The 25,072-nt window shown below is 47.5% G+C and overlaps 3 protein-coding genes across 3 annotated transcripts; 2 read left to right on the top strand and 1 right to left on the bottom strand.

Annotated features, from left to right (window-relative positions):
- Window positions 1-595: 595 nt before the first annotated feature.
- LOC136517057 (uncharacterized protein At1g51745-like) lies at window positions 596-4,272 on the top strand. The gene is made up of 3 exons (XM_066510571.1): window positions 596-1,004; window positions 1,170-2,074; window positions 2,742-4,272. Exons 1-3 carry the CDS (start codon window positions 799-801, stop codon window positions 3,824-3,826), a joined length of 2,196 nt encoding a protein of 731 aa, XP_066366668.1. The 5' UTR covers window positions 596-798; the 3' UTR covers window positions 3,827-4,272.
- A 1,043-nt stretch (window positions 4,273-5,315) lies between these two features.
- Window positions 5,316-8,119, top strand: LOC136519038 (vacuolar-processing enzyme-like). Its single transcript, XM_066512714.1, has 2 exons — window positions 5,316-5,732; window positions 6,478-8,119. The coding sequence occupies exons 1-2, from the start codon at window positions 5,538-5,540 to the stop codon at window positions 7,726-7,728; spliced, it is 1,446 nt and encodes a 481-aa protein (XP_066368811.1). The 5' UTR covers window positions 5,316-5,537; the 3' UTR covers window positions 7,729-8,119.
- Window positions 8,120-8,181: 62 nt separating this feature from the next.
- On the bottom strand, window positions 8,182-12,831 carry LOC136519037 (ELF3-like protein 2). Its single transcript, XM_066512713.1, has 4 exons — window positions 11,966-12,831; window positions 10,191-11,095; window positions 9,646-9,697; window positions 8,182-9,529 (listed from the first exon to the last, which is right to left on the bottom strand). The coding sequence occupies exons 1-4, from the start codon at window positions 12,233-12,235 to the stop codon at window positions 8,513-8,515; spliced, it is 2,244 nt and encodes a 747-aa protein (XP_066368810.1). The 5' UTR covers window positions 12,236-12,831; the 3' UTR covers window positions 8,182-8,512.
- Window positions 12,832-25,072: the final 12,241 nt, after the last annotated feature.

The raw sequence follows: 25,072 nt of genomic DNA, 5'->3' as shown, positions 1-25,072 counted from the left end.
GCCGCCGCGACCAAGAAGGAGATGGCGGGGATGGACAGGGTGAGCAATGGGGAGTTGCAGTAGCCGAGGGTGGAGCTCCCCCGCGCACACCGACACGAGCCCCGATGGCGACGACGAGGACCCCGGTGTGCAGGGAGGCGGCCTCGTCTCCAACGGCGACGGCGGGAGCCAAGAGGAGGCGCGCGTGGAGCTGCTGTAGCCGGTCCTCGCCGTGGATCTGCCGCAGCGCGCGTGGAGATGACGCGAGGAGGTGAGCTCCGGCCGCCGCGGGCGCGCGCGGGCGAGCTCGGCCCTGGTCGGTCGCCGCGGGCGCGGGGGGAGCTCCGCCCTGGCCAGCCACCGCGGACGCGCGCGGAGAAGAGAGATGAGGTCGAGTTTGAGAGAGAGAAAGAGAGGATAGGGATGAGAGGAGTATTATGGACTTTTTGACTGACCTGACTCACTTGTCAGGACTCCCAAATGGTGAATAATAAACGAAATGCGGATGAAATAGCTTAGAGAGCAAAAAATTTCAGAACGGTGATATATGTGTACGGTCAACTTTTTTTAATAGCATGTGTGTAATTATAAACTTTTTTTTTTAATGGCACCGGTGTAAAAGCCTCCTCTCTTCTCCCCTTCTTCCCCTTCCCCGACTGCCCCACTGCTCCGCCTCGCCTCACGCCACCACGGGGGGAGCGGAGCCCGCAGCCTGTGCCCTCCGCGCCGCCGCAGTCCCTCCCCATGCCCAGGCGGAGAGATCAGATTGCCGGATAGGAGGAGGAGGAGGAGGGGATTGGAATTGGAGCGCCAGCGCAGATGGGGGGTCTGCCCAAGGAGGGGGCCACGGCGGTGGATGTCTCCGTGGAGGGGACCCTGGTCTGGCTGCGCCGCCCCAACGGCTCCTGGTGGCCCAGCATCGTCATCTCGCCGCAAGACGTCCCCGAAGGCTGCCCCCCGCCGCCGCGCTGCCCCGCCACACCCATCATGCTCCTCGGCCGCCGCCCCGACGGACCAACCTATGTGTATGCTGCTTCTTCCTTCCTTCGTTCCTTCCGTACTATTACTGGCAAGATGTCACACCATGTCAGTCAGTTCAGTCAGTCAATCTCCTGCTCAATCCTCAAGGCATAGAATTGGGGCAGCGAGCTACTCTAAGTCTAACGAACACTTGCTTGCGCTTGCCACAGCGACTGGTGTAACCTCGACAGGTGCAAGCGCGTCAAGCCCTTCCGCTGCGGGGAGCTCGACTTCGAGCAGCGCATCATCAACGCCCTCTCCCTTGCCGCCACCGGCAACAGGTCCACCTGGAGCTACAACAAGGGCAGGTACGCCCGCATGGAGGACGCCATTCTCCAGGCCCTCGACATAGAGAAGGAGCGCGCTCTCGGCCCGGCGACCAAGGCCTACCTCCATGCTGGCAGCTGCTCTCCCAGGCCCAAAATTGAAATGCCCAACGGGCAAGCCAAAGATGCTTCTCCAGCCATTCAGCCGTCACCGCCGCTGCCCCTGCTGCCGCCGCCACCACCGCCGCCCAAGAGGAAGCGCAAGACGCCCTATGACTCCGAGGACGATGCGCCCAAAGGGTCCCGCCGCATGAGGGATCTCAGGGACATCGGATCCAAGACGGTCCCCACAATGGACTTGCCCGATTCTGCCGCAATCTCTGCTCCCAAGTATGATGATCTGCCTAATGATGGACAGGTCAAAAGAATTGTGCACTCTCAGGCCACCACAAAGAGGAAGCATGCTGCTGCGCATCAGGACCAACCTTGCGGGATCCCCAGGAAGAAGGACAGGTCTCGCCCGCTCGCGGAGCTCTGCAATGGAGACATGTGGAATGGTTCCAGACCAAATGGCCAGAAGGCCGATGAACATTTGTTAGGCGTCGCTACATGTTCAAGCATCTCCTCTGGCACTTCAACCTTGGATACTCCACTGGACACGAACAGCTGTCATCGCAGCGCAGCATTCAAAACAGATCGAGCAAAGGGCACAGAAATATCCTGCATGACAAGGCTACTCAGTGATGATTCCCGGCATGGGAATGATTTTGTCGAAACTCCCCCTGCTGCACAAAATATCGTGGAACCAGGTAAACCTGCTCTCCTACTTTGTATTTTCAGGTAGTGATTTCTTTGATAGCAGTACCATGTCTTCTAACAATGGCAATCATCATTTATGTTGCCTATCTAGATGCATGAGCGTTGGTGACGCTTGTTTATGTTTAACTTCAACAGATTCTGGAAGATGCATAGCATTTTATACTTAGATAGTTACACTCTACCTCTAGCCTGTTTGTTTTGTTAAGGTGTCATGATGACAATATGGCTATTTTCTTGTGTCCAAAATTCCACAGCTCGAAAACTCAAAAAAAAAAATTCCACAGCTCAGTACAGAGAAATCAGGGAGACCATCAGGCCTGCCTGCAGTTGCCCTTTTTAATGTCGATTGATTGATCACCTTGATCATACTGCTCTCTGCTGGTTGTAGTTTTTTTTATATATCTCTGTTGGGAATTACAGAGGTTTTATTATTTATTTTAGAATTCCACATAAGGTTACTTATGCAACTGAATTGGCTTTTTTTATGGAATGGTAGATTTATTGGTCAGTATACAAAACTGATGTTAGGTTGGATCTTAGCTTAGATGCGCTGTGGTAATTTGACATATTATCTTTTGACTTCCTGGCATATGTGATGTTTTCTTCCTGTTTCTGAACCTCTAAAGGGTGCTATACTGACTAAGTGATTTTCACCAGATCATTTGCATAGATATCAACCTTGTGGATTGACAAAGAATCCTACCTGGAAACCCCATAAGCAAGCTAATGATGTCCGCAAAGCTGAGAAACGTGCACGCAAAAATATTAAGATGAGAACCATAAGTTCTGTTGATCAGGAGGGCAAGAACAGGACAAGAGATTCTAATGATCGTGACCACCACAAAACAAAGACAGGAAAGCACAAAGCAGCAAGAGATGAGGTTGTCCTTTTGGAGAAAAGGCTGAACAAGCCCGCTGAACATGATGCTAAAATGCATATTGCCGTAGTTCCTTGTGGTATGGATTGTGTTGGTGGAGTTCAGCAGCGACGCTGTAAAAGCAAGTGTGATCCTGAAGAGTCATTAGAAACCTTAAGCAACCATTCAAACTGTGAGAGCGGTTCCACATCATCTCTGGTGTTTGAGAAGCCACTGCAGGTATTGCCGCCCGAAAAGAAACCGCTGGGTCATGAAAGATGTCATGCAGTGAAGCCAATCAAGACACTGCATTTGAATCCCACCCTTTATGATGTGGAGTTGAGTGTGCTGGGGAGCAGCAACTCGGGGCGCCGTGTACCCCTTGTTTCTCTAATGAGTAGGTGGAATCGTAAACCCATCGTGGGGTATCCAGTCTCCGTGGAGGTCAGTGATGATGTGTTTGACTGTCCTCTATCAAGGAAAGATGCCCAGCGGCCTGCTACAAGCAGTGTGAATGGAATAGTATTGAAGAAGGATGAAACTGAGGGTTTGCAGCGTGTTGTGCCATCATCAACACAGACATCCCGGCCAAAACCCAAAAGCCACAGCAGAAGGCCATCTGAGAAAGAAGTGGACAAGTTATGGCAGCCGCATACCAAAAAGCCAGCGTCCTCGTCGAGAAAGATGCGGAGGCTTTCCTCTTTTGCTTCAGGCCAGAGAGACGGCGATGACAGGAAGTCGGCGGTGGGGAAAGTGGCAGGCGGAACTATCGCGTGCATCCCGCTCCGAGTTGTTTTCAGCAGGATCAATGAGGCGCTGAGCTTCTCAGTTAATGAGAATACCCTAGCTGGGTGCGGGGCTGCTTCCCGGCTGAGGAGGAGGTGAGGAATACTTGGTAGCTAGGTGTTGCTGCATGTTCACCACTTGCTTTTTGTGGCCATGCCATAATAGCATTGGGAAATGCTTAGTGTGGCCTATCACTAGGAGCATGGTGATAGGTGATGTATCATGTGGTTGTGAGCCACATCACACTTCACTCACAGTAGAGAGGCAGTAGAAGGAAGGACTGTGCTGAGGCACCCCTCATCATTAAAAAAAACATTTGATGGTCTGTGGAGCACATGATCTGACGGTGGAAGCAAATAAATTAGTGTAGGCTGATGATTACCCCCCTGCCTATCTTGTTTGGAAATCTGCTTCTGGTGTTGGTGATGCATCGCTGCTGTAATGTAACTTCCTGTGTTGGTGGAGGCCAGGCCATCCTAATTGGAATTGGAATCGGAAGCATCAGCTTCTGCTTGATCTTTCTTTGTTATTATATTACTGTATGTTTTGCTGCAGTGGGTTGTATGTGTGGGCTGTGCCCAATATTCCAGAAAAAAAAATTGCAGCCCGTAACAAGGATGGGATACTTGAACCTTTGGAAGAGGGAGATTCTTTGCTTCTGTGAGGGGTGAAGAGAAGGCGGAAAAAGTGAAGTGAAGACTTATCAGAATTGTGGTGAGTGGCGCTTAAATTCTCCTTTTTCATAGAGCGCTGCGATTAAATGCGAATGCAACGATTCTCACTGACACCGACTATCTGCCCGATTCAGATGGATACCATTACATCCATGGTACGCATGTTGATTTGATTTTGCGACGAGCAAGTAGCCATCGTTTAGCTTGCGTCTAAGCAAGCATGCGCAATGTTAACGACTCATGGGTCATGGCACTCACTGTCACTCGAGATTACGCAGCACGCCAGACCATTCACGGTAGCTGCACGCAACAACCAAATAATTTGATCTCTAAAAATTAATAATTAATTTATTTTAGTTCAGAAAAAGTATAAAACTAGTACCAGTTCTCTTTAGAGTTATTTGTATCTTATTTGTTTTTTAACTATAAATAATTTGCATGCCTATGAGCAAAAAAAAAAGAAAGCATTATGAACACGAGCAAAACCAATTCTAAATAATTATATTATATATATTGAAAAGTGTACTTTAACACCAATTAACTTTTCTGCAAGTAGTTTTTTTTTTTCATCTTGGCTTGATGACTGACTAACCAAAGCTAAAGGAGTTGGAGTTGGAATCTATATTCTTCTATTTTTTTCGTCCATCGCATCCTCTCTCACTGTCCATGTGTCTCTCCACTCTTTAGAACATAAGAGTCATAGCCGGTTTTACTAAGAAGTAGTAGTACGTGACTCACGACCATGTTGAATTAGATATTAGAGTCGTGTATAATTGGATTATTGTCCCACTAGTGACCCAAACTCAAACACATGCTTATACGAGTTAGAATACCGCACGTCCAATAACCACGCTATATATAGTTTGATTTCAAAACGGGCTATAGAATATATAAATATGACGCACACGGTATATATGAGGGAGGAGACAGGAGAGGAATTGCGGCGTTGTAACTTGTAGCCAGCAGGACTCCCCACCCTACACGAGTAGAGCAGGAATAGAGAGTACTTGCATCGGCCGCGGGCCGTCTCCCTCCCTAGTTAGTCTTCAAGTCGACGCAACCGCCCACGCGACCCGGCAGTTTGCCTCCATTGCCGTCTTTCTGTTTGGTTCTGACCAGCACCTAGCTAGTTAGCCATGGCGAGTAGTCGCCTCCTCCTCTTTGCCATGCAGCTCCTCGTGCTGGTCGCCGCAGTGGCCGGCACACGGTGGCAGGACTTCCTCCGCCTGCCGTCGGAGTCGGCGTCGGAGGACGACGATGCCGCGGCGGTGGGGGCAAGGTGGGCCGTCCTCATCGCCGGCTCCAATGGCTACTACAACTACCGCCATCAGGTAAAATTATCAATTACTGGATCAATGGATGACGACCTGCAGGCGTGTTTGGTGCTTTTTATTCTTGCTGCATTGCCCACGGCCAATCTTGATTGGACTGATTTGGATTCATCCCTACGTTGCTTGAAATAATTCCATCTCTTCTTCTTCTTCTATATTTTTTATTTGAAATAATTCAATCTTGATTGGATTGATTTTGATGATCATCATGGCATGCTTTGCAAATTGCAATATTTAGAAACAAGAAGAATCGATCAGTAGCTGGGCTTGAATTTGGTGCAAGTTAAAGGATTGATTCTGTTATTATGCACACTCAAAGTATCATATACTTGTACTAAACAATACTACTGAATTCTGGTTATCATACTCAATCAGATCAAATGAAGTCAATTTTGGCGATTCGCTGCTACCAACTGAATCTGGTTGGCATATCTTGGCATCCCTTTTTTCTATTCCCAATTCCTATCCATCGGGGTTGCATTGTCCAAGAATCAATCAATTCAATTAGTAACTAATAATCACTCCTATAATAAGTACAGTAACAATCATGCCACATGCACACTACTACTCTAGTATAATTTCTTTTGTTTAATTAACCTCCATCCATTACATGATCATTATGCATATGCATATGCTTGCTTGCAATCACCCCTGTGTGCGTGGTCAACTCTGCATGTGGCGATTCGTACGTGTTGCGTGTGTTGGCCATCTCGACTCGAGCTGATCCTGCTGCATCCATGGACAGGCGGACGTGTGCCACGCGTACCAGATCATGAAGAAGGGCGGGCTCAAGGACGAGAACATCATCGTCTTCATGTACGACGACATCGCGGACAGCCCCGACAACCCGAGGCCGGGCGTCATCATCAACCACCCAGACGGCGGCGACGTGTACGCGGGCGTCCCCAAGGACTACACGGGCAAGGACGTGAACGTGAACAACTTCCTCGCCGTCCTGCTCGGCAACAAGTCCGCCGTCACCGGCGGCGGCAGCGGCAAGGTGGTCGCCAGCGGGCCGGACGACCACGTCTTCGTCTACTACAGCGACCACGGCGGGCCCGGGGTGCTCGGCATGCCGTCCGACGACTACCTGTACGCCAAGGACCTGGTGGACGCTCTCAAGAAGAAGCACGCCGCGGGGGGCTACCGGAGCCTGGTGTTCTACCTGGAGGCGTGCGAGTCCGGGAGCATCTTCCAGGGCCTCCTGCCGTCAGACATCTCCGTGTACGCCACCACGGCGGCGAACGCGGAGGAGAGCAGCTGGGGCACCTACTGCCCTGGCGACGACCCGGGCCCGCCGCCCGAGTTCGACACCTGCCTCGGCGACCTCTACAGCGTCGCGTGGATGGAGGACAGCGACGCGCACGACCGCCGCGCCGAGTCGCTGAGGCAGCAATACGAGACCGTGAAGGACCGGACGTCGGCGCACGGCACCTACAGCCTCGGCTCCCACGTCATGGAGTACGGCGACGTGCAGGGCCTCGCCGCGCAGAGCCTCAACACGTTCATGGGCACCGACCCCGCCAACGACGACAACGCCACCGTCATCAGCTTATTCGGCCGTGGACAGCAGCAGCGCCGCCGTGGACCAGCCGTGAACCAGCGCGACGCCGACCTGGTCTACTTCTGGCAGAGGTACCGCAGGGCGGCGGAGGGCACGCCCGAGAAGGCGGAGGCCCGGAGGCGGCTGCTGCAGGTGATGTCCCGCCGGTCCCGCGTGGACAGCAGCATGGAGCTCATCGGCGGCCTCCTGTTCGGGTCGGAGGAAGGGCCCAGGGTGCTCGGCGCCGTGGGGCCGGCGGGGCAGCCCCTGGCCGACGACTGGGACTGCCTCAAGTACATGGTGCGCGCGTACGAGCGCCACTGCGGGCCGCTCGCGCAGTACGGGATGAAGCACATGCGCGCCTTCGCCAACATCTGCAACGCCGGCGTCGGGGAGGACGCCATGGCCAAGGTGGCATCCCAGGCCTGCGCCGCCGTCGCCCGTTCCGACTGACCGGCCCACGGTCGCCTTGTCTTTGTTCCCCCTACCTTTTTTATATACGTTTCAGTTATCGACCTGCACCGAATGTCGCACCAAAGATTGTGGATATACATACACGTTTGTTAGTACTTACACTTCTTGTGCCATCACTGTAAAAGTGTACAAGAAGGTTCTCTTGTACAGTAACTGTTTTGTAATTTTATTCTCTTGTAACAGATGAAACGGAGCAGGGCAGAACCTTCTTGTCTCCAAAATCAACATCACAGGGATAGACCAAAACGCTTCTGCGTCATCATCCGTCAGCACATATGATGGCAGCAGAGTTCTCTACCTACGAATTAGTCAGACGGCACAGGCATGAACCATGACATTATACTGGCAACATCATCAGCCCATACCTGTACAATATACATTGCACATCAGCATATATAAATAACACACAGGTTTGAATCTCTTAGCATACCCACAACAGAACCTTTGCAGGTCAAGACAAACCCCAGTTTTTCCTTAACAGATAAGTAGAAAATTCCTTCAAGGTTACAAATTCCAGTTCCTGTATACAGCATCACAACCAACATAGCTACAGATGTATTACAAGGCCATCATTCTGACAGACACCTGAATCCCCGCATATTTACACTGAACAAAACATCAGGTCAGCCAATTTACGGCAATCATATATAACAGCTATTATCGGTCAAAAATAATACAGTAGCTAGCACTATTTGTCTAGGCTCTCAGCTAAACAATTATAGTAACTCTACGGGTCAAGTAACATACAGCGTGCGATTGCGAGTCAGGGGTCGTTTTGTTTCCTCGCCATCTGTATTGACAGGAAAATCCGCGCTGCTGACTCCGAAGCAGTGCGTGCAGTGTGGGGAACAACCCTAATGACTCTGCTCGGATTCTCCCTGCTTCCAGAGGAGGGTTGAGCTTGAGCTTGCCCGTTTCCAACTGAAGATGCCGGAAAGGGTGGCACAGGACCCCTCCCTTCACCTTGCTGCCTGTCAAAAGGACTGCTAGCGCTACTGCCTTGCAGCTCGCTGTCCCTTGATGCATGGACTCTCCAAACGCCGGCTGATACCGCTTCGCTCCTCAAGTGAGACGTGTTACATGAGTTCCGTGTATGCTGCTCTATGTGCCCATTACGCTGTGACGCTGCAACATGGCTCACTTGCTCAACTGCAGAGGCTGACACTCCAGGGTTCATCACCGGCATGCTAAAAGGTGGGAAGTACATCGGTGGCATGGGTGGGGGACCAGGAACACCCATGTGCTGGGGCTGACGAGGCATAGCAACGCCATATGCCGAATTCATGAAATCCCCAGCTGTGGACGGGAGGCTTACAGGACCACAGCTGGCAAAAAACGGGGGCGCCATGAAACTCCCCGCCGGAGGGCAGTGCCCAGTATAAGGTTTGTAGACAAGTCCTTCAGACGGGGACATAACAGGAACCAGCCACTGACTCGGAGGTGGAGGAATGCACCAGCTGTTCTGTTTGTTGTCAGAAGGGGTAGGCATCGAGGGAGGATTACTGCTAACGGCACCATTTGTTGCAGCTTGATTGTTATGTTGGACTTCAGCTGCATCATCTTGAGATGGTGAAGGATGGTTCGCTTCAGTGTTCTCTTTTGAGTGCTCTAGCTGCTGCTGCTTCTGCTGTGTTGGTTGCACCTCACCATTGTTTTTAGCTGATTGAAGCTGTTTTCCCACATCTTCAGCCAGTTTTTTCTTACTTGCCGCCAAGGATTTGCCAAGGCAAGGATCCCCCTCAATAAGTAGATGTGGAGATGCAGCAATCAACTTCTGCACCTGCTTGCAAGTCAACATAAACAATGGTTAAATCAAACTTCAAATTAAAACCACCCGTAAGTTAACCTGCCCATAAGCATGAGCCCGAAGAAGTTATTTATTTGCCGCAGACTCACTTTGATCAACCTATGCAGCTCGAATACTTGAACAGCAAAAACCCTCTGCTGACTGTATGGAAGTTAAAGAAAAGCGAGTGTAAACAACAACAAAAAGAAATTTATAAAGGGAGTTAATATTCCAAACACATTTCCAACAGAGAGGAAGAAAGACATTCAATATATGCCAGCACACAAAGTACACCAATCGGCATCATCCTTTTCTTTTCTACCTCTGTTATGCTCCTAGTTCATAAATGCAAGTGTTGAGAGTGAATTTGAAATGAAACAGGATTTGGGAGAGGGAGATGTCTAATCTATACAGGCTCATTTGTCTAATCTATACAGGTTCATTTGTAGTTAGCAAGAACAAAGCTTGAAAAGAGTGATAAATTGTTTGATAGCAGCAGATGCAGAGTCTAGAGAGATATGATGGACATAAACTGTTTGGCCTAGTCAACCAAACACTAACTGATACAGGGGTCACCAAGGTGGTATGTGCTCACACAGGACATTCAGTAATATGTAAAACAGCAACAACATGAACTAAAGTTTTGGATACTTACTTGACAATAGCTCTTCTGGCTTTCCAAAAACGCTTGGGACCAATAGCACCGACAACATCATCTGGAGAAATCTCCATTCCAGGTAGAGATTCCACTGAGGAATCAGACAAATCATCGTTTTGTTCCACACCATGATGTGATCTTTTCCTCCTCTCACCTGTATCTCTTAAGCCATGTTTCAATATATCAGAATCAACATTCTGTTCCCTATCAGCATATGGCTTAGACAACAGCACTGTTCCATTTTTTGGAGGGTTCTGGGTCTTAACAGCATCCTCATTCCTGGTCCTCATCTGATAACTCTCAGCTTCAGAATATTGCTTATCAGCAACATTATATTTGTTCAACCTGTCCATGTATGAAGACACCTTTGGGTCTGGTCTCCCGGTCTTGTCTTTCAATATTTGAAACGATGGAGTTGTCTCTTCGTCTTCCAAGTCTATCCTCACTTGTACTGGCTCTGTATCCTTGATACCTGAGGGCCCCTTTGATTTCACATCAGAAACATCCATTCCTTCCAAGTGTCTCTTGCCATTGCTAGAATATTTTGCAGGCACACTCTTACATGGACTTGTGGTAGGGAACAGGGTGAGCTTTTCTTGGCTGGAATGTGGAGGCACTCCAGAATATAAGACGGAGGGAACTGTAAAATCATCATCATTAGCCAATTTCTTCCCTGAAGAATTCTTATTGGCATTCTCTCTCTGTCTTGAACTACACTCTGCGGCTGGTCCAGCAGCATTGGTATCCTTGCTCTTAAGATGTGCGGACTGCCTCCCAGATTCAGCTCTTGTACCATTGGCAGCCCGCCCATTGGAGTTGGCATTCATCTGATCAGATGAACGAACGGGTTCAGTTGAAGGCACACAAAATGATGGGAGGAGAGGTCTATCGCTGCCGCCAACCTAGAAGCAAAGGTTCAGGTGAGCATGCCATAGTATGAATTGAGTACAAATAAATCAAGCCATATGCGGCAAGGACCCCCTCGATGCAAGCATCATTAATCATCAAAAGATAAAAAAAAAGGATGGGGGGGGGGGGGGGGGGGGGGGGGGGGAGCCTAACACTGTTAAACATCAAAAGATCAAAGGATGGGGGGAGCATAACACTGTTATAGATAAGGTGTATCTTGTTCCTGTCACCATCTAGTCCTATATACCAAGGGCGTGCGAGCACACAGCAAGAAAGAAAGCCTTTAGAGGAAAAGCTGTGGACAAGAACTGGAGCATCCTCAATCCATTTCATGGTCCCCTTTCTATGAAGGGGGGTCGATATTTTTAAAATTTAGCATAAAAAAATAACTAAGAAAGTATGTAAATAATTATTTTGTATTTATTGGTCCAATGGTCTTATAAATTTATGTTTTACTCACATCACATTATGTAACTGTAAATGCTTATAGCCTGATCGAAGTATCCAACTATGGCGTGTGCCAAATCTTGACTTACTTGGCTAATAATTAAAGAAAAAGATTGGGTGCCTAGGCAGCTCTACGGCGTAAATAAATACATTTTTGCGCTAGCAATATAAACCTTGATTAATTTCATTTGTGGGATGTGGAGCAGAAGGGTAGAAGGTAAAATTTTCTATTGTTGTGTTGCCAAACTCGGCGCTCTGCCAAACTCTTGCTCCCTAAAATTCAATTCATCGACATCATGCTAGCTAGCTGGTACTCCTACCTACCATACCCTCAGTCATAATAATCAACGAAACTAACAAGCGGCACGCAAACCCATGGACCAAAATGGATGGATTAATCCAAGGAACCACCTCACCTGGCTGGCGGACGTGGACGGGACGGCGGAGGCGGGTCGTTGCGCGCGCCATGGGGGCGCCGGGGAAGGGGCGGGCGCGGAGGGAGCGGGCGGTGCGGCGGCGGCGCTGTAGCGGTGGGATGGGACGCTGAACTGCTCGTAGAGCGCCATCTTGTTCCTGGGCGGCGCGCGGGGTCCGCCCTTGAGGGTGTCGTTGACGTGGAGGCGGGGGAAGAGAGGGCCCATGACCTTGTCGGGCGCGGCGTCGTCCTTGGCGCCTCCCCGCCTCATGGTGCCTCGTCGTCCTCCGTGGGGGTGAGGGTGGGGGGCGTGGGGGTGGGGGTGGGGGTGGCCTGGTCTAGTAGCAGCGGAGGTGGAGCAGCAGCGCGGGAGCAGGAGCGGGAGCGGGCATGGGCATGGCCAAGTTTAGGCGACGACGATGGTCTTGTGCGTCCCCTGAGGAGAAGATCCACCACCAATCCAATCCAATCCCGTCCCTGAGGAAGAGGTCTGCGGAGTGGAATCGGCGTGGTTTGCGGTGGGAAAATCCGACCGATCTCCGCGCGAGTAGCGGGGGAGCAGAGAGCGGTCGGCGAGACAGGAATCGGAGGGGACCGGCGCCGAGGAAAATCGGGGCAGGCAGAAAAAAAAAGCGGAGAAATATCTGAGCGAGCGAGCACAGACCCACGCAGCTGCCGCGGCGACTCAAAGGGGAAGGGGAAGACGGGATGCGAGGGGAAAGGAGGCGGAGGAGACGGAGACGGAGACGGAGACGGCGGCGGCGGCTTTGGCGGCGGTGGTGAGGGGGAGGAGGAGGAGGTGGATGTGAAGGTGCGGTTGCCACATGGGATCCTCATCCACTCCTGAAAGCGAGACACCGCGGATTTCTTTTCTACGGCTCCGTCTCCCCCGCCGTGCACCCCAGATTCTTCTATCCACTGCTGCCTTCTTCCTACGGTCCCATCCACGTTAGCTGACAGGGGTTTAAATTCAAACACCATGAGTGAATTTTATAGCACGAGTAAAATGATACTGGGAGGTTCATCGACACGGGAAAGAACAAGACTTAGAGCAACTTGCTAGTAGTATACACCGGCGCGATTAAACTAGTATTTTTTTGTATTTGAAGTTTGTACCACATGTAAAATGATATCGAGCGTTTATGACACGTAAACAAAAAAAAAGACTTTAGAGCAAATTTGCTAACGGACAGCATCACACAAAAAAAAGACTTTAGCACAAATTTGCTAACCGGCGGAATTTTCTAGCACGTGTAAAATGATACCGAGCGGCTCATGACACGTAAAAAGAGGGCTTTACAAAAAAAATCTGCCGACGGACAAAATTTTATAGCACCTACAAAATGATGATCGAGTGGTTCGTGCCATAAAATAAATGGCTTAGAGTAAACTTTCTAACAGACACTGACACGATTAAAGCAGTATTTTTTAGGCTAAGACGGGAAAGGATCTTACCTTTCTCTCTCCTCCATGTCCTAGAAAATGTTATTCCAATAAAGGCAATTTATATGATCAAGTTAGCTTGAAGCCAGCGTGTTTTCTTTTGTATTCACCAATGACTCGGTATCATTTTACATTTCATGTAGCAAATTCCCCCTTGCTTTTACTGAACATGGACGTTAGCCTTTTATACATAAGAAGAAGAAGAACAACAACAAATTGAGCCTAGAAAAACAAGACCAAATTCAATAGGGTTTCATAATGTTCTTCTCCGGTTATTCTTCTTCTTTAAGGGCATGTCAAGTTCCCATCCCAAACTCGCCATGCATCGTTGTGGCGTCGGCACACTTGCGGTGCCAAAAACAGCCGCCACATCTATGGCGAATTTTTATGTTGTAGATCAATGCAAAAAGTTACGACATGCCTAACTTTATTTGCAACCCAAACAATATCGACAGATGTGGTAGCCTCAACTTTGTTGTGATGTGGTGTGATGGAGAACCAAACATGCCCTAAGTCCACGAAGCATGGTGGTGTGATGGAGAACCAAACATGCCCTAAGTCCTCGAAGCATGGAAGGACCAACAATGGAGACAAGTTAGCATTGTGGGACGACCATGCATGCAGATGAAACTTTTTACGAAAAAAGAAAAAGGACACAAGATGACCTAAGTAGCTGCCACGAGAAAAAATGGATAGTCGTTTTTTATCACCTATGGCTACTTATGACTTGTGGTGCATAAATTAATAAGTTTAGGGACCCAGAAAAGCTTATGGAACTAAGTGGCATCCCTCGACAAATCAAGGGGCTGCTTATGTAATTAACTCTTAATATTGTGGTGCTCACTAAAAAAGCATGAGAGAGTTTTGATGGGCTATTCTATTATGTAATGTAAACGGAAACATGTAAGACAGAACAAGTTAACACATCCTTGTGGGTACTAGAAAAGAATATTGTTGTTGCTGTTAGGTGGACCGGGGGACATGTTGTATTTTACATAGTGTTATTAGTAGTAAAATGAAAGGTTTCACTCATTTTCGAGCTGGACCCACGTTGCACTTTTGATGATCTTTCTCTCTACCAGTTCGTGGGTAAAAAGGATAATATGGAAGCGCCCTGATAAGACCACGTCAGACGGAAGCATCTCCTGGCCCACCATTTGCTTTGGTTGGCAATGGGGCCCACGTATGGTGTTGGAGCATTGAAACCCCATAGATTGGAACCAACAAATTCTTTGTCGCCGCACCCCTAACTTTAGCATCTGCCTTTTTGATAAGGGTTCGGAGGAGTCTGCCTGCTAAATCTCTTTCAAGGAGAAGCTGTCAGGTCGTCGCCTAAGTTAATTGAACGGCTCGGATCGCCGCCGAGAGACATAAACAAAAAAAATTGCGATGCTCGTGCAGGTTACACTGGTCTCGTCGCGAACGTCGGACCCGAACCCCGCACGGACATGTCCGGTAAGAGCTCCCGTCGCTCATGCCACCAAGGTAACATCACCGACCCTCGCTTTCGTTTCCATTGCATCGTATATTCATTCCATATATTCAAGCGTTGCATATGCGATTGCCGTATCTCAACGCTTCGCGTCGCGTCACGAAGCGGTAGTCGTTTCATTCGATATGAGCGACAACTGACTGAGATTCGAAGGTCGGCCCACGAAGGGCTCGAGGCCGCCTCATGTCAAACAGAGCCAGGGGAGAAAAATTGAGATGAGCCCCAGCGACCTTGCCCAACCCCGCTCAGAAGTAGACAGGGACATCTCGACCTTTCTCGTTCGATTCTAACCTCGAGCCAAACCCACAGAATCTCCGTCGAGGAGAGGCCAGCGGGCCACCCGAGCCTATCGAACAGCTCGGGCATCTGCCGGGAGGTGGGTTAAGAAGTAGTGGAATGCCACATGAGGGCTATGTCGACCCCGTCAGCGGATGATGAACCTATATTCCACACGAACATGCCCGTTAGCGAGCTCATTAAGCGCGACACTCGAGCCATCGAGACAAGTATCGTTAGCTCAGCCCCTTCGATTGCGAAAACCAAGGACGGGGTGACGTGTGAAACACGACCGACCCCTATTAGACCCCAAGGGGCCCGGGGGCTCGAGCCGCTCGAGCCGCTTGATCCTAGATCGAGAGACCGGGGTTTGAAGGCTAGCCTGCGAAGGGCCCGAGGTCGCCTCGCGTCGAACAAGCGCTAGTGGAGAAAACATAGATGAGCCTCAGCGGCCTTCGCCCAACCCGCATTGAAGCGGATAGGGTCATCTCAACCTTCTAGTTCAATCCAACCTCTAGCTGAGCCCATAGAATCCCCATTGAGGGAAAATATGTTGGAAGGCAGGTTAAGGAACAACGGAAATGCCACCTGAGCGCTTTGTTGACCTATCACGAGCGATGGGACCGGATTTCGTTCAAACATTCCCGTTAGCGAGCTCATCAAGCACGTCACTCGAGCCATCGAGGCAAGTGACATCGCCTCAACCCCTCCAGTTACGAAAATCGCGGACGGGGCGACAGTCACAAAAACGAGCCGACCCTTGATCGAATCCCCTCCACATGCGGGGGCTTGGGGAACGCCGATCTTGCAATGAGACCGAACGCACGGTCATAGAATGATAGCTAAAATCCTAATGTAGGGGTACATGCGAATACAAGAGTAGTTCCATTATCCTCTCTTTGGTCTCTAGTGACATCCGACCCCTACAACCACAAGGGGTCGAACCTCACTCAGGGACTGATAAAGGTATAAATACCTCCTTTTTTGAAACAGTCACTATGTTAGACCTCTTTCTCATGATAAGGTTAGCGACAAGATTTGTGGAAACAAATAACCGAGCATGGCTGGTAAGACTATAAAAAACCCACGCCCCAATGGCTATGATAACTTTGCTCACCAGCATAAATTGAAATTCCCCTCTTATACACATCAGGCCCTATGACCTTAACAAATGGAAGGGTCGGATTGCATGAGCACCTTTTTTGAATGCAAAAAGGGAAGAAAGCAAGTTCAATCAAACAAAACGAAATTATGAATTTGTTTAATGAAACAAAGTTGTGAATCTGTTTTCAAAAAATGAAAGTGCCGACACTTGTCCATAGATTACAGACATCAAACTCATTCGACTAACTACCCCCTCTCGGGAAGAACCATAACTTTAATGTCATCGTAACCAGGGTTTCCGCAAAAGGAACGCCTCTATGTCATCTGGCTCGGAGGGTTCATAACTAGGCACAAAATCAAGGCTCATCGCCTCAAAATCGATGTTGTCATCGTAATGCAAGCGGGCGACGGCAAAGGCTTGGGTGATCCCTGAGCGAAGAGCTTCCTTCTCAAGCTGGCGCACCCATACCGTGATATCTGCAGCACGGGCCATGAGTGAGTTGGTCCCCTCCGCCTACACCACCTATAGGTCGTCGTAGACTATGCCAAGGGCAACCTTCAGGATATCGAGCTCGTCGCTCTTTGCCTAAAGAAGCCCCCTCGCCTCGGGGAGATCCGTGGCCAGTCCGGTAGTGGCACCCTCGGCCTCTAGCTTCTGGGTTTTTGCAGTCTCTAGCTCGGCCTGGAGGGAGCTGATCCTTTGTTGTGCCTCATCGCGCTCTCGGATGGCCTGGTCGCGCTCCCCGTAGGCCACATCATGCTCTAAGCGGAGCCTCTCCATAGTCTAGCGTAGCTCGTCTCACTCCTTGCGTAGCCGAGCGATCGTCTTAGGGTCTAGTTTGGCCCTCTGCTCTAGGGCCACAGACCTCTCCTCAGCCACCAGCCTAAGATCCCGCTCCCTCTCGGCCTTCGCTAGGAGGTCGATGATTCGCTGGCGAGTCTTGGCATCCCACTAGAGCAGCTTGTCCTGCTCCTTCCGCACTCTGGCGACCTCCTCCTGCTCCCATTGTGCCCTCTTCATCAGTTCGTCAAAAGACTTCTTGGCGTCCTCCGCATCCCGGTGGGCCTCGGCCTCCCGCCGTCGAAGATTGTCCACCTCCACGGCAAGGGGAGTCAGCTCGGCCACCCTCTGTTGGAGCTAGGCGGTCACGTCCCTATGCAGCCGTGTCTTATTAACGAGGCGGTCCCAATCCTCCTTGTGTTCATGAAGGAACCAGGATTTCTCCCGGTTGCGAGCAATAAGAGACTGAAAAAGACGACAGTCAAAAAACAAAAATAGAAAAAAAGATCGAGAGGCAAGACTAAGTGAATACCCGGCCGATGGGAACTATTACGTCTCGAAGGGCGCCACTAGCCTAGTTCAGAGCTTCCAGCGCGGCCGCAAACCCCTCGCTAAGCTTCTCCCACTCCATGCCCTTGGCGACATCATCGAGGGTGAAGAGTTTCGATGACAGGTCCTATGGACTCACCCACCGAAACGGGGGCTCAACCCACGTGGGCGGGTGGTGGCCCTCCGATGGTAGAACCAGGGACAAGTCCCTATCGGTCTCCCTGGCAACCGCTGTGGTGTCCGAGGGTCCCTAGGCCATAAGCCCCTCGGTCCTGCCCACGGCGGGCGTCGTTTCTAGGGCCATCGGTGGCATGGGATGCGCCACTGCCTCGGGCACCGCCACCATGACTTTTGACTGCGACCCATCCATCGCAGCCACCATCACCTCCGCCTCCATCGACGGGACCTCGTCCGATTATGCCACGCCCACCGTGGTCGATGCAACGGGCGCGGCCGATAGCTTTACCCGCTTCGACGTTGGCAGCAGAATCACTTCCACCACCGAGGGCACAGGCATCACCACGGGCGGTGCCAGATCGGCCGATGAGGCTGTGATGCTAGCTTCGCTCTCGCCCAAAATGGGAGCGATGTCAGGCGGTGGCCCTCGCCTTGCTTAAGGGCGATGGTCTTCTTGCACGCTAGCACTATAGAAGTGCCTCATCTGACCCATCTCCTAGTGCTGCAGAAGAAACAAAAGGCGTGAGTCACTGTGAAGAACAGAGAAAAAACAGAGGAGTCAACAACTTACGATGGCGTTGTTGGGCGGTGGAGACATTTGGGGGATAAACCCCTAGCTCCCTGCTCCACCTCATCGGGGCAGGACCATTTTGAGCCCATCCCCTACTCCTGGTGTAAGGTCAAGATGGCGGACTAGAGGGGGTGAATAGTTCTTTCTAAAATTAACCACGTCAGCTAACCGAAACAAGCGCGGAATTAAAACAATCAGTTTAGCCTAGACTACACCTCTCTATCAATGTTCTCTAGCACCTAACAAAGATCCTAATTAAGTAACTAAGGTGTCAGGCTGCCTAGAGCTCATCTAATCAATTCTAGAAGCAAGGTCACACAAACCTATGCCACTAGTACTTTAAGCAACAAAGGAGCTCCTACACATGCTAGTAAGCAAAAGCACAAAGCCAACTAAGCTCACTAGCAATGCTCAATAACAAGACAACCAATGCCAAATTAGAGAGCGCAAATACTTAGCTACACAAACTAAGTAATATGACTAACAAGGTTACACAAACTAAATTAGCCACGCAAGGGAGCTACTTCTATGCTACACAAGCAAGAAGGTAACTAGTGGGCTACACAAGCTAACTAATTACAAGAGCAACTACACAAGCATAATGTATAAAAAGTAATCACAAGCTTGTGTAAGGGGATTGCAAACCAATGAGAAGAACAAGGTTGGCACGGTGATTTTCTCCCGATGTTCATGTGCTTGCCAACACGCTATGTCCCCATTGTGTCGACCGCTCACTTGGTGGTTCGGTGGCTAATTGGCATCACCCGCCAAGCCTGCACATTAGGCACTGCAAGAACCTACTCCAAAAGTGAGGATAGCTCAATGACACGCTTAACTAAAGTTGCTCTTCGCATCTCTCGCGGGGCAAGCACAATGCCCCTCACAAAGCTCTTCTCTAAAGCACCGCACAAGTTTCTTGTGGGCTTCGACAGAGACCACCACCAAGATGTCTAGGAGGTGACAACCTCCAAGAGTAACAAGCACCATGGGCTTACAACTCGATCACCTAGTGCCACTCAATGCAATCGCACTAGAATTGCTCTCTCACATAATTGGATGATCACTATCAAGCATATGTGAGATGGAGGGCTTCCAAGCACTCTCAAGCATGGACACAAAGTCCCCCAAGGTGCTTAGCTCTAGCCATGGCCGAGACCATCTTCTATTTATAGCCCCACGGGCTAAACTAGCCGTTGCCCCTTCACTGGGCAAAACTCGGGATGACTGGACGCTCCGGTTAGATTGACCAGACGTAGGACCCCAGCGTCCGGTCGCTCTATGCCGTCCACATGTCTCTCCGTGTTCAACCAAAGATGCCTAATCTCAACGGTTAAGTTGCGATCGAACGCTGCACAGCGAATGATCGGACGCTGTTGCGCTTGAGTCTAGTCGTTTCAAGAGAGCTCCCCGAACCTCTATTTTGTGACCGGACATAAACCAGTGTCCGATCAGTTCTATGCCTGCATGCCTAACTCTAGTGCCGCCTACATCACCATACGTCAGCACTGACTAGACATAGACCCTGTGCGTCCGGTCACTCTTCGCGCTAGCGTCCGATCATGAGACCAAGACCTCACGCTCACTGCTGCCACTGATCAGACACGCCAGTCCTACCGAGGCCAGCGTCTGATCAGTTCTGCAAAACCCTATCTTTTCTATATAGGGCGTCGGTGGCACTGTCGGACTATCTACACTCTACGGGCGGACACTCCGCTGGTGGAGTTTCGAACCTTTCTCGCCTCTATTCTATCGCCGAGTTGATCCACATCAACTCCAACTTCTTCTCTTTTATAAATGTGCCAACACCACCAAGTATACCCACCATGTGTATGTGTGTTAGCATTTTCACAATTATTTTTCCAAAGGATTAGCCACTCAACTTGCCACGCCACTCAATCCTAGCGACGTTGCAAAGTTAGATCACTCGAGTGGCACTAGATGACTGAAATACAAACAAGTTTGCTCCTCTTGATAGTATGGCCATCTATCCTAAACCCAATCATCAACTTCTCTACACACCTATGACCGGTGAAATGAAATACCCTAGGTTATACCTTTGCCTTGCGCATTCCATTCCATTCCATCTCCTCCAATGTTGATGCAACACATGCACCAACATGATCAACTATGATATGATCCACTTTATATCATCATGTGATCATATTGGTTTATCGATCTTGACTTCACTTGCTTTTCACTGTTGCCTTCGTCCATCGGTGCCAAATCTTGCTTAAGCTTCACTGCCACGCGGTCCATCGCTCCAAAGCCTCCAACTTGGCCTTCACGCTTGCAACTGGTCCATCAAGTCATGTCTTGATCTTCTCTACCTTGATCACATGACTCAATGTCATGTCTCATTTGCAATGAGCTCCTTCATCATCACATGTGTGAGCTTTGCATCATCTCCAAGCCATTTTCACCTTTATGGCATATGTTGCTCACACACATGTACTTGTGGACTAATCACCTATGTATCTCACATAAACACAATTAGTCCACCTAGGTTGTCACTCAATTACCAAAACCACACAAGGACCTTTCAATCTCCCCCTTTCTGGTAATTGATGATAACTCTACAAAGATATGGAAATTAAGCTCTTTTGAATTCATGTTGCTTGCCCAAGCAATTTTACCATGTGAAAATTATTTTGGACAAGTACCACAAACTTGAGATGATAATATTAGCTCCCCCTACATATGTGCTAGAGTATTTGGTTTGAAGTTTGCACATATGCATAGATTAGAAATGTGGGAGAGTAATTACTACCGAATGATGCTAAGGTGTATAGAGTAAACTTTTGAAGTGTGATACCAATCGGAGTTGCACCTTTAAGTTCATCCTTAGCACCATGGTTAGCTAGATAACACTTGGAAAAATAAAAAGCACTAGATACCTCATGAGATCAACATTAAAAGCAAGGTACTAGCATTACTTGAAAAACATACCAAGTGTCTAGCTATCATCCTATGCATGCTAGTTTTTATTTCATCAATCAAATTTTATAACTAGCATACATCACACAAGCATGCATATTGAATTTAAGAACTTATGCAATGCAATGCAAGCAAGCACATGAATATGCACATATCAAATGCAATCAATCAAAGTTCATGAGCTTGCTCCCCCTACTCGTGTGCTTCTCTTGTCCAAGAATTTTGATCCATCTCTTTTCTTCAATGTTGCTCCCTTTTTGTCCATGTCCATGTCCAACCTCTACTTCTTTGTTTCAATCTCTTCTAAAGCTTTCATATCTTATCTATACCTCTTGTACAATCTCAAGGCTTTCATATCTTTGTACAATCTCTCCTCCTTTGTCATCAATTTCCATAAAAGGTGTGCTTCTCATTGATGCAAAGGTATGCATTTAGGGTAGATGGTTGAGGCTTGAATCTTGCATTTTTTATGGGCATCACTTGATTGTTGGAATGACACCACTTGTAGATACCACTTGTAACTTGTACCACTTGTATCTTGTGTAGGGCTTCTTGAGACACCACACATAGGATCTTTGATACACTTGAGCTTTTATAGGTGAGGGATGCATTCTTCATTTGATGATCACTTAAAGTTGAGGATCACTTGTGGAACTATCATCTTGCATGATTAATACCACGTGTAGATGTGATACCACTTGAAAGCATTTTCTAGTATGGAACCACTTGTTGGATTTGTCAATTTTGACAATTTCTTGAACATTTGCTATCTTCATGAGTACCACTTATAAGATATCATTTGTGAGTTAATCTAGACATCACTTATGAATTCTTGATAAAATACTTGAGTCTAGATAACACTTAAAACAAACAAACTAGATATCCATTTGTATTGTTGTCTTGTGCTTGTACTCTTATCACTATCATGAGCTTCTATGGTTGACTTGAACTAAATTGATTTGTCTAAGCTTCCAAGTCCGGTTTGAACCAATGACAAGCTTCTTCACACCTCCTACAAGGGTTATCTTGCTAATATTGTACTTGTCTCTTGTTAGCAATCTAAATTAAATCAAGTATTTGGATTCACTAGCTCATGAACAAATTCATATACTAACCACTAGATCAATTAATCATTCAAGCAATAGTGGTAGGCTATGAATGTAAACATTTTATTTGTTATGCATGATCCTATGAAGTATGTACTATATGCACTAACCGCATACTAGTAAGGGATGAAATAATCGTGCACATTACAATGATATATTTGCTATGTTGGAGTAGAGGATAGTCATATAGATTCCAATTCATTACTCCAATAGCAATGTAAAGTCCAATTATTAGCTTAGTGAAGACCAATAGATACCATTTTGAATTCTATTCTTGACCCATATAAAATGAATACCACTTATAATCAAGTGCACTTTCTTGTTGTGGTTGGCTTGCTTTATCTTTTGATCAATGCTTGCATGAGAGCATCACCATGAGAATACCACTTGAAATATCATGATTAGCTCTCTTTTGGGTGTTGCTTATTTTTCTTGATCAACCCTTTTGATTGCTTCAACTAAGCATCTCAAATGTTCCTCGGATCACCACTTTCATGATAGCCTTCCAAGTACCACACTTGGTTCACCTACATATAGGCGGCAAGCCCCTACACTAGGGAGAAGAGACCTTTCTCCAAGAACCAATCTTGATACTCACTTGAACTGACTTGATTGATTGATTCAAGTGATGGACTTAACTTGATGAGTAACCTTAATTTCTTCTTTAAGTCCTTTTCTTTCTACTTATTTAAGTCCTTTTTCTTTCTACCAAATGATTTCCAATAGTCACTAGAACTTAAACTTTGCCTTCAACTTGAGTTTGATCTTGATCTTGATCTTCACCTTAAGTATCAAAAGTATGCAAAGTACACTTCTACAATCAAATGGCCTTGTACTCTTTGCTTATCATGCTTCTAAATCATCTTAAAACCAAACTTAGGTACCTCAAAAACTTGTAAATATATTTCCAACTTGAGGACCTTTTAATCAAAGTGACTCTAGATCAATCCAATATTTGTCACTTTTCTGGCAGATTATGTACTCTTCAAAGAAATAAGCATATCTCCCAAAGTACAAATCCAAATGCCACGAAAGTGAAGATGTGATTAACTAAGTTATCTAGCAGCTGTAAAAGTTTGAGCTTCATTTGACTTCTAAATTGCTACCAGATTTCAATTCTTCCACCACTGCTACATGCTGAAAACGGCTGCACTATAGCTAACAAGATCCACTCTAAAACCAAAGCATTTATTATCCAGTTCTCATGAAAACTGTACAACATATTATACCATAAGTCTAGAGCATATACACCAATTTTTATGCCAATCCAATAAGTGTCGGTTACTCAAACATGGCTAAGATCACAGCTCACTCAGATTTTTAATATAGGATAGATTTCAACTATTGAGCTATACTTCATCAAATGTGAATCAAACTTGAAACTAACTTGTTTGAATACTTTCACAAGATATATGTCCATTCAATCCACTTACTAAATGTTATCTTATAAACTTATCCAACATAAATCAATCTAAACTTGATTACTAAGCAATTATTCATTCAATCATCTTATAGAAAGCAATATTGCATATTTATCTAATTCAATCAACTCATATGCACCCAAATAAAATGATCAACAAGAGATATACCTTGGCTAGCTCATGATCATCCAACTAGCAAGCTTTAACTCAATTATTTGCAAGTCATTAAATATATCCAATGAATCACCAACAACTTGAATTATAGCACTTGTATGTTGATAGCACTTGGACTTCACTCAATTTTCACTTGGCATTGGGTTTAGATGTGCAATAAGCTTCATAACTTGATTCAACATATGATGAACAATGTGAGATCAATTGAATCAAGTCTCCAATACTGATGGTACCTATAAACAATCGTCCACTTTTTGATGGTACCTAAACAATTTTGGGTCCTCTCAAGTTAAGAGCAACATACTTAGGCATAGCCTTAGTATGAGTAGCGGGATGTTTTGCAATAGCAACTATAGAGGTACTATTATTATCCTTCCTAAGTATAGAATCATCATCAATTGAAATAGGCTTAGGAGTGCTAACTAGGGGACATGAATGTGCTATGTGTCCCCTTTCTCGGCATAAGTAGCACTTTCCTTTGATTGAGCCTTCTCTTCCTTGCTCATGTGGTGCTTCTCATTGCCTTGCCTCTCATAGATTGCTTGAGCCTTCTTCTCAAGCTTGGTATGACACTTAGAGGCAAAGTGTCCTGTACGTCCACACTTGAAGCACTTAATGTTAGCATAATCTTTCTTCTCATCTTCATTCTTGCTCATCATCTTGGCATCTTGAGTTTGAATTATATACCTTGCCTTTCTAGCCCTTCTTGTTTTCTTCTTCTTTATCATCAAATTACCACTATCTTCGTGGTTGATCTTGATTTACTCTTGGGGTGTCTTCTCTTACTTAACTTATGGCTTTGGTTGAGGCTCTTCTAGTTGTTTCACCAATTACTTGGTTGGGCACATTGAGGTAAGGTGACCCCAAATGCGGCACTTGAAGCACTTCACATGCTTGAGCCTCTCTTTGTCTCTTATCTTGAGCTTCTCAATGTTAGGGCAACCATTTGTAAGGTGTCCTGCTTCATGACACCGGTAACACATAGTATGAGAGAGCTTTCTTTGTTGTAGCTTCTTCATCTTTCTTTATCTCTTTCTTTCACCCTTTGTCATCTTCTTCTTGAAGCCAAGACCACACTTA

Source organism: Miscanthus floridulus, chromosome 17 (genome assembly GCF_019320115.1).
Source record: "Miscanthus floridulus cultivar M001 chromosome 17, ASM1932011v1, whole genome shotgun sequence".
NCBI classification, from domain to species: domain Eukaryota; kingdom Viridiplantae; phylum Streptophyta; class Magnoliopsida; order Poales; family Poaceae; genus Miscanthus; species Miscanthus floridulus.
This window is presented reverse-complemented; position numbering and strand designations above follow the sequence as displayed.

What these genes read in the sequence shown, in the direction of transcription:
- LOC136517057 (XM_066510571.1), top strand. Translation starts at nt 799, where the DNA reads ATGGGGGGTCTGCCCAAGGAGGGGGCCACGGCGGTGGATGTCTCCGTG. An exon ending in CCCGACGGACCAACCTATGT is followed by an intron (nt 1,005 to 1,169) that starts GTATGCTGCTTC and finishes CGCTTGCCACAG; the next exon opens with CGACTGGTGTAACCTCGACA. An exon ending in ACAAAATATCGTGGAACCAG is followed by an intron (nt 2,075 to 2,741) that starts GTAAACCTGCTC and finishes GATTTTCACCAG; the next exon opens with ATCATTTGCATAGATATCAA.
- LOC136519038 (XM_066512714.1), top strand. Translation starts at nt 5,538, where the DNA reads ATGGCGAGTAGTCGCCTCCTCCTCTTTGCCATGCAGCTCCTCGTGCTG. An exon ending in ACTACAACTACCGCCATCAG is followed by an intron (nt 5,733 to 6,477) that starts GTAAAATTATCA and finishes ATCCATGGACAG; the next exon opens with GCGGACGTGTGCCACGCGTA.
- LOC136519037 (XM_066512713.1), bottom strand. Translation starts at nt 12,235, where the DNA reads ATGAGGCGGGGAGGCGCCAAGGACGACGCCGCGCCCGACAAGGTCATG. An exon ending in CGTCCACGTCCGCCAGCCAG is followed by an intron (nt 11,096 to 11,965) that starts GTGAGGTGGTTC and finishes CTTTGCTTCTAG; the next exon opens with GTTGGCGGCAGCGATAGACC. An exon ending in GCCAGAAGAGCTATTGTCAA is followed by an intron (nt 9,698 to 10,190) that starts GTAAGTATCCAA and finishes ACTTCCATACAG; the next exon opens with TCAGCAGAGGGTTTTTGCTG.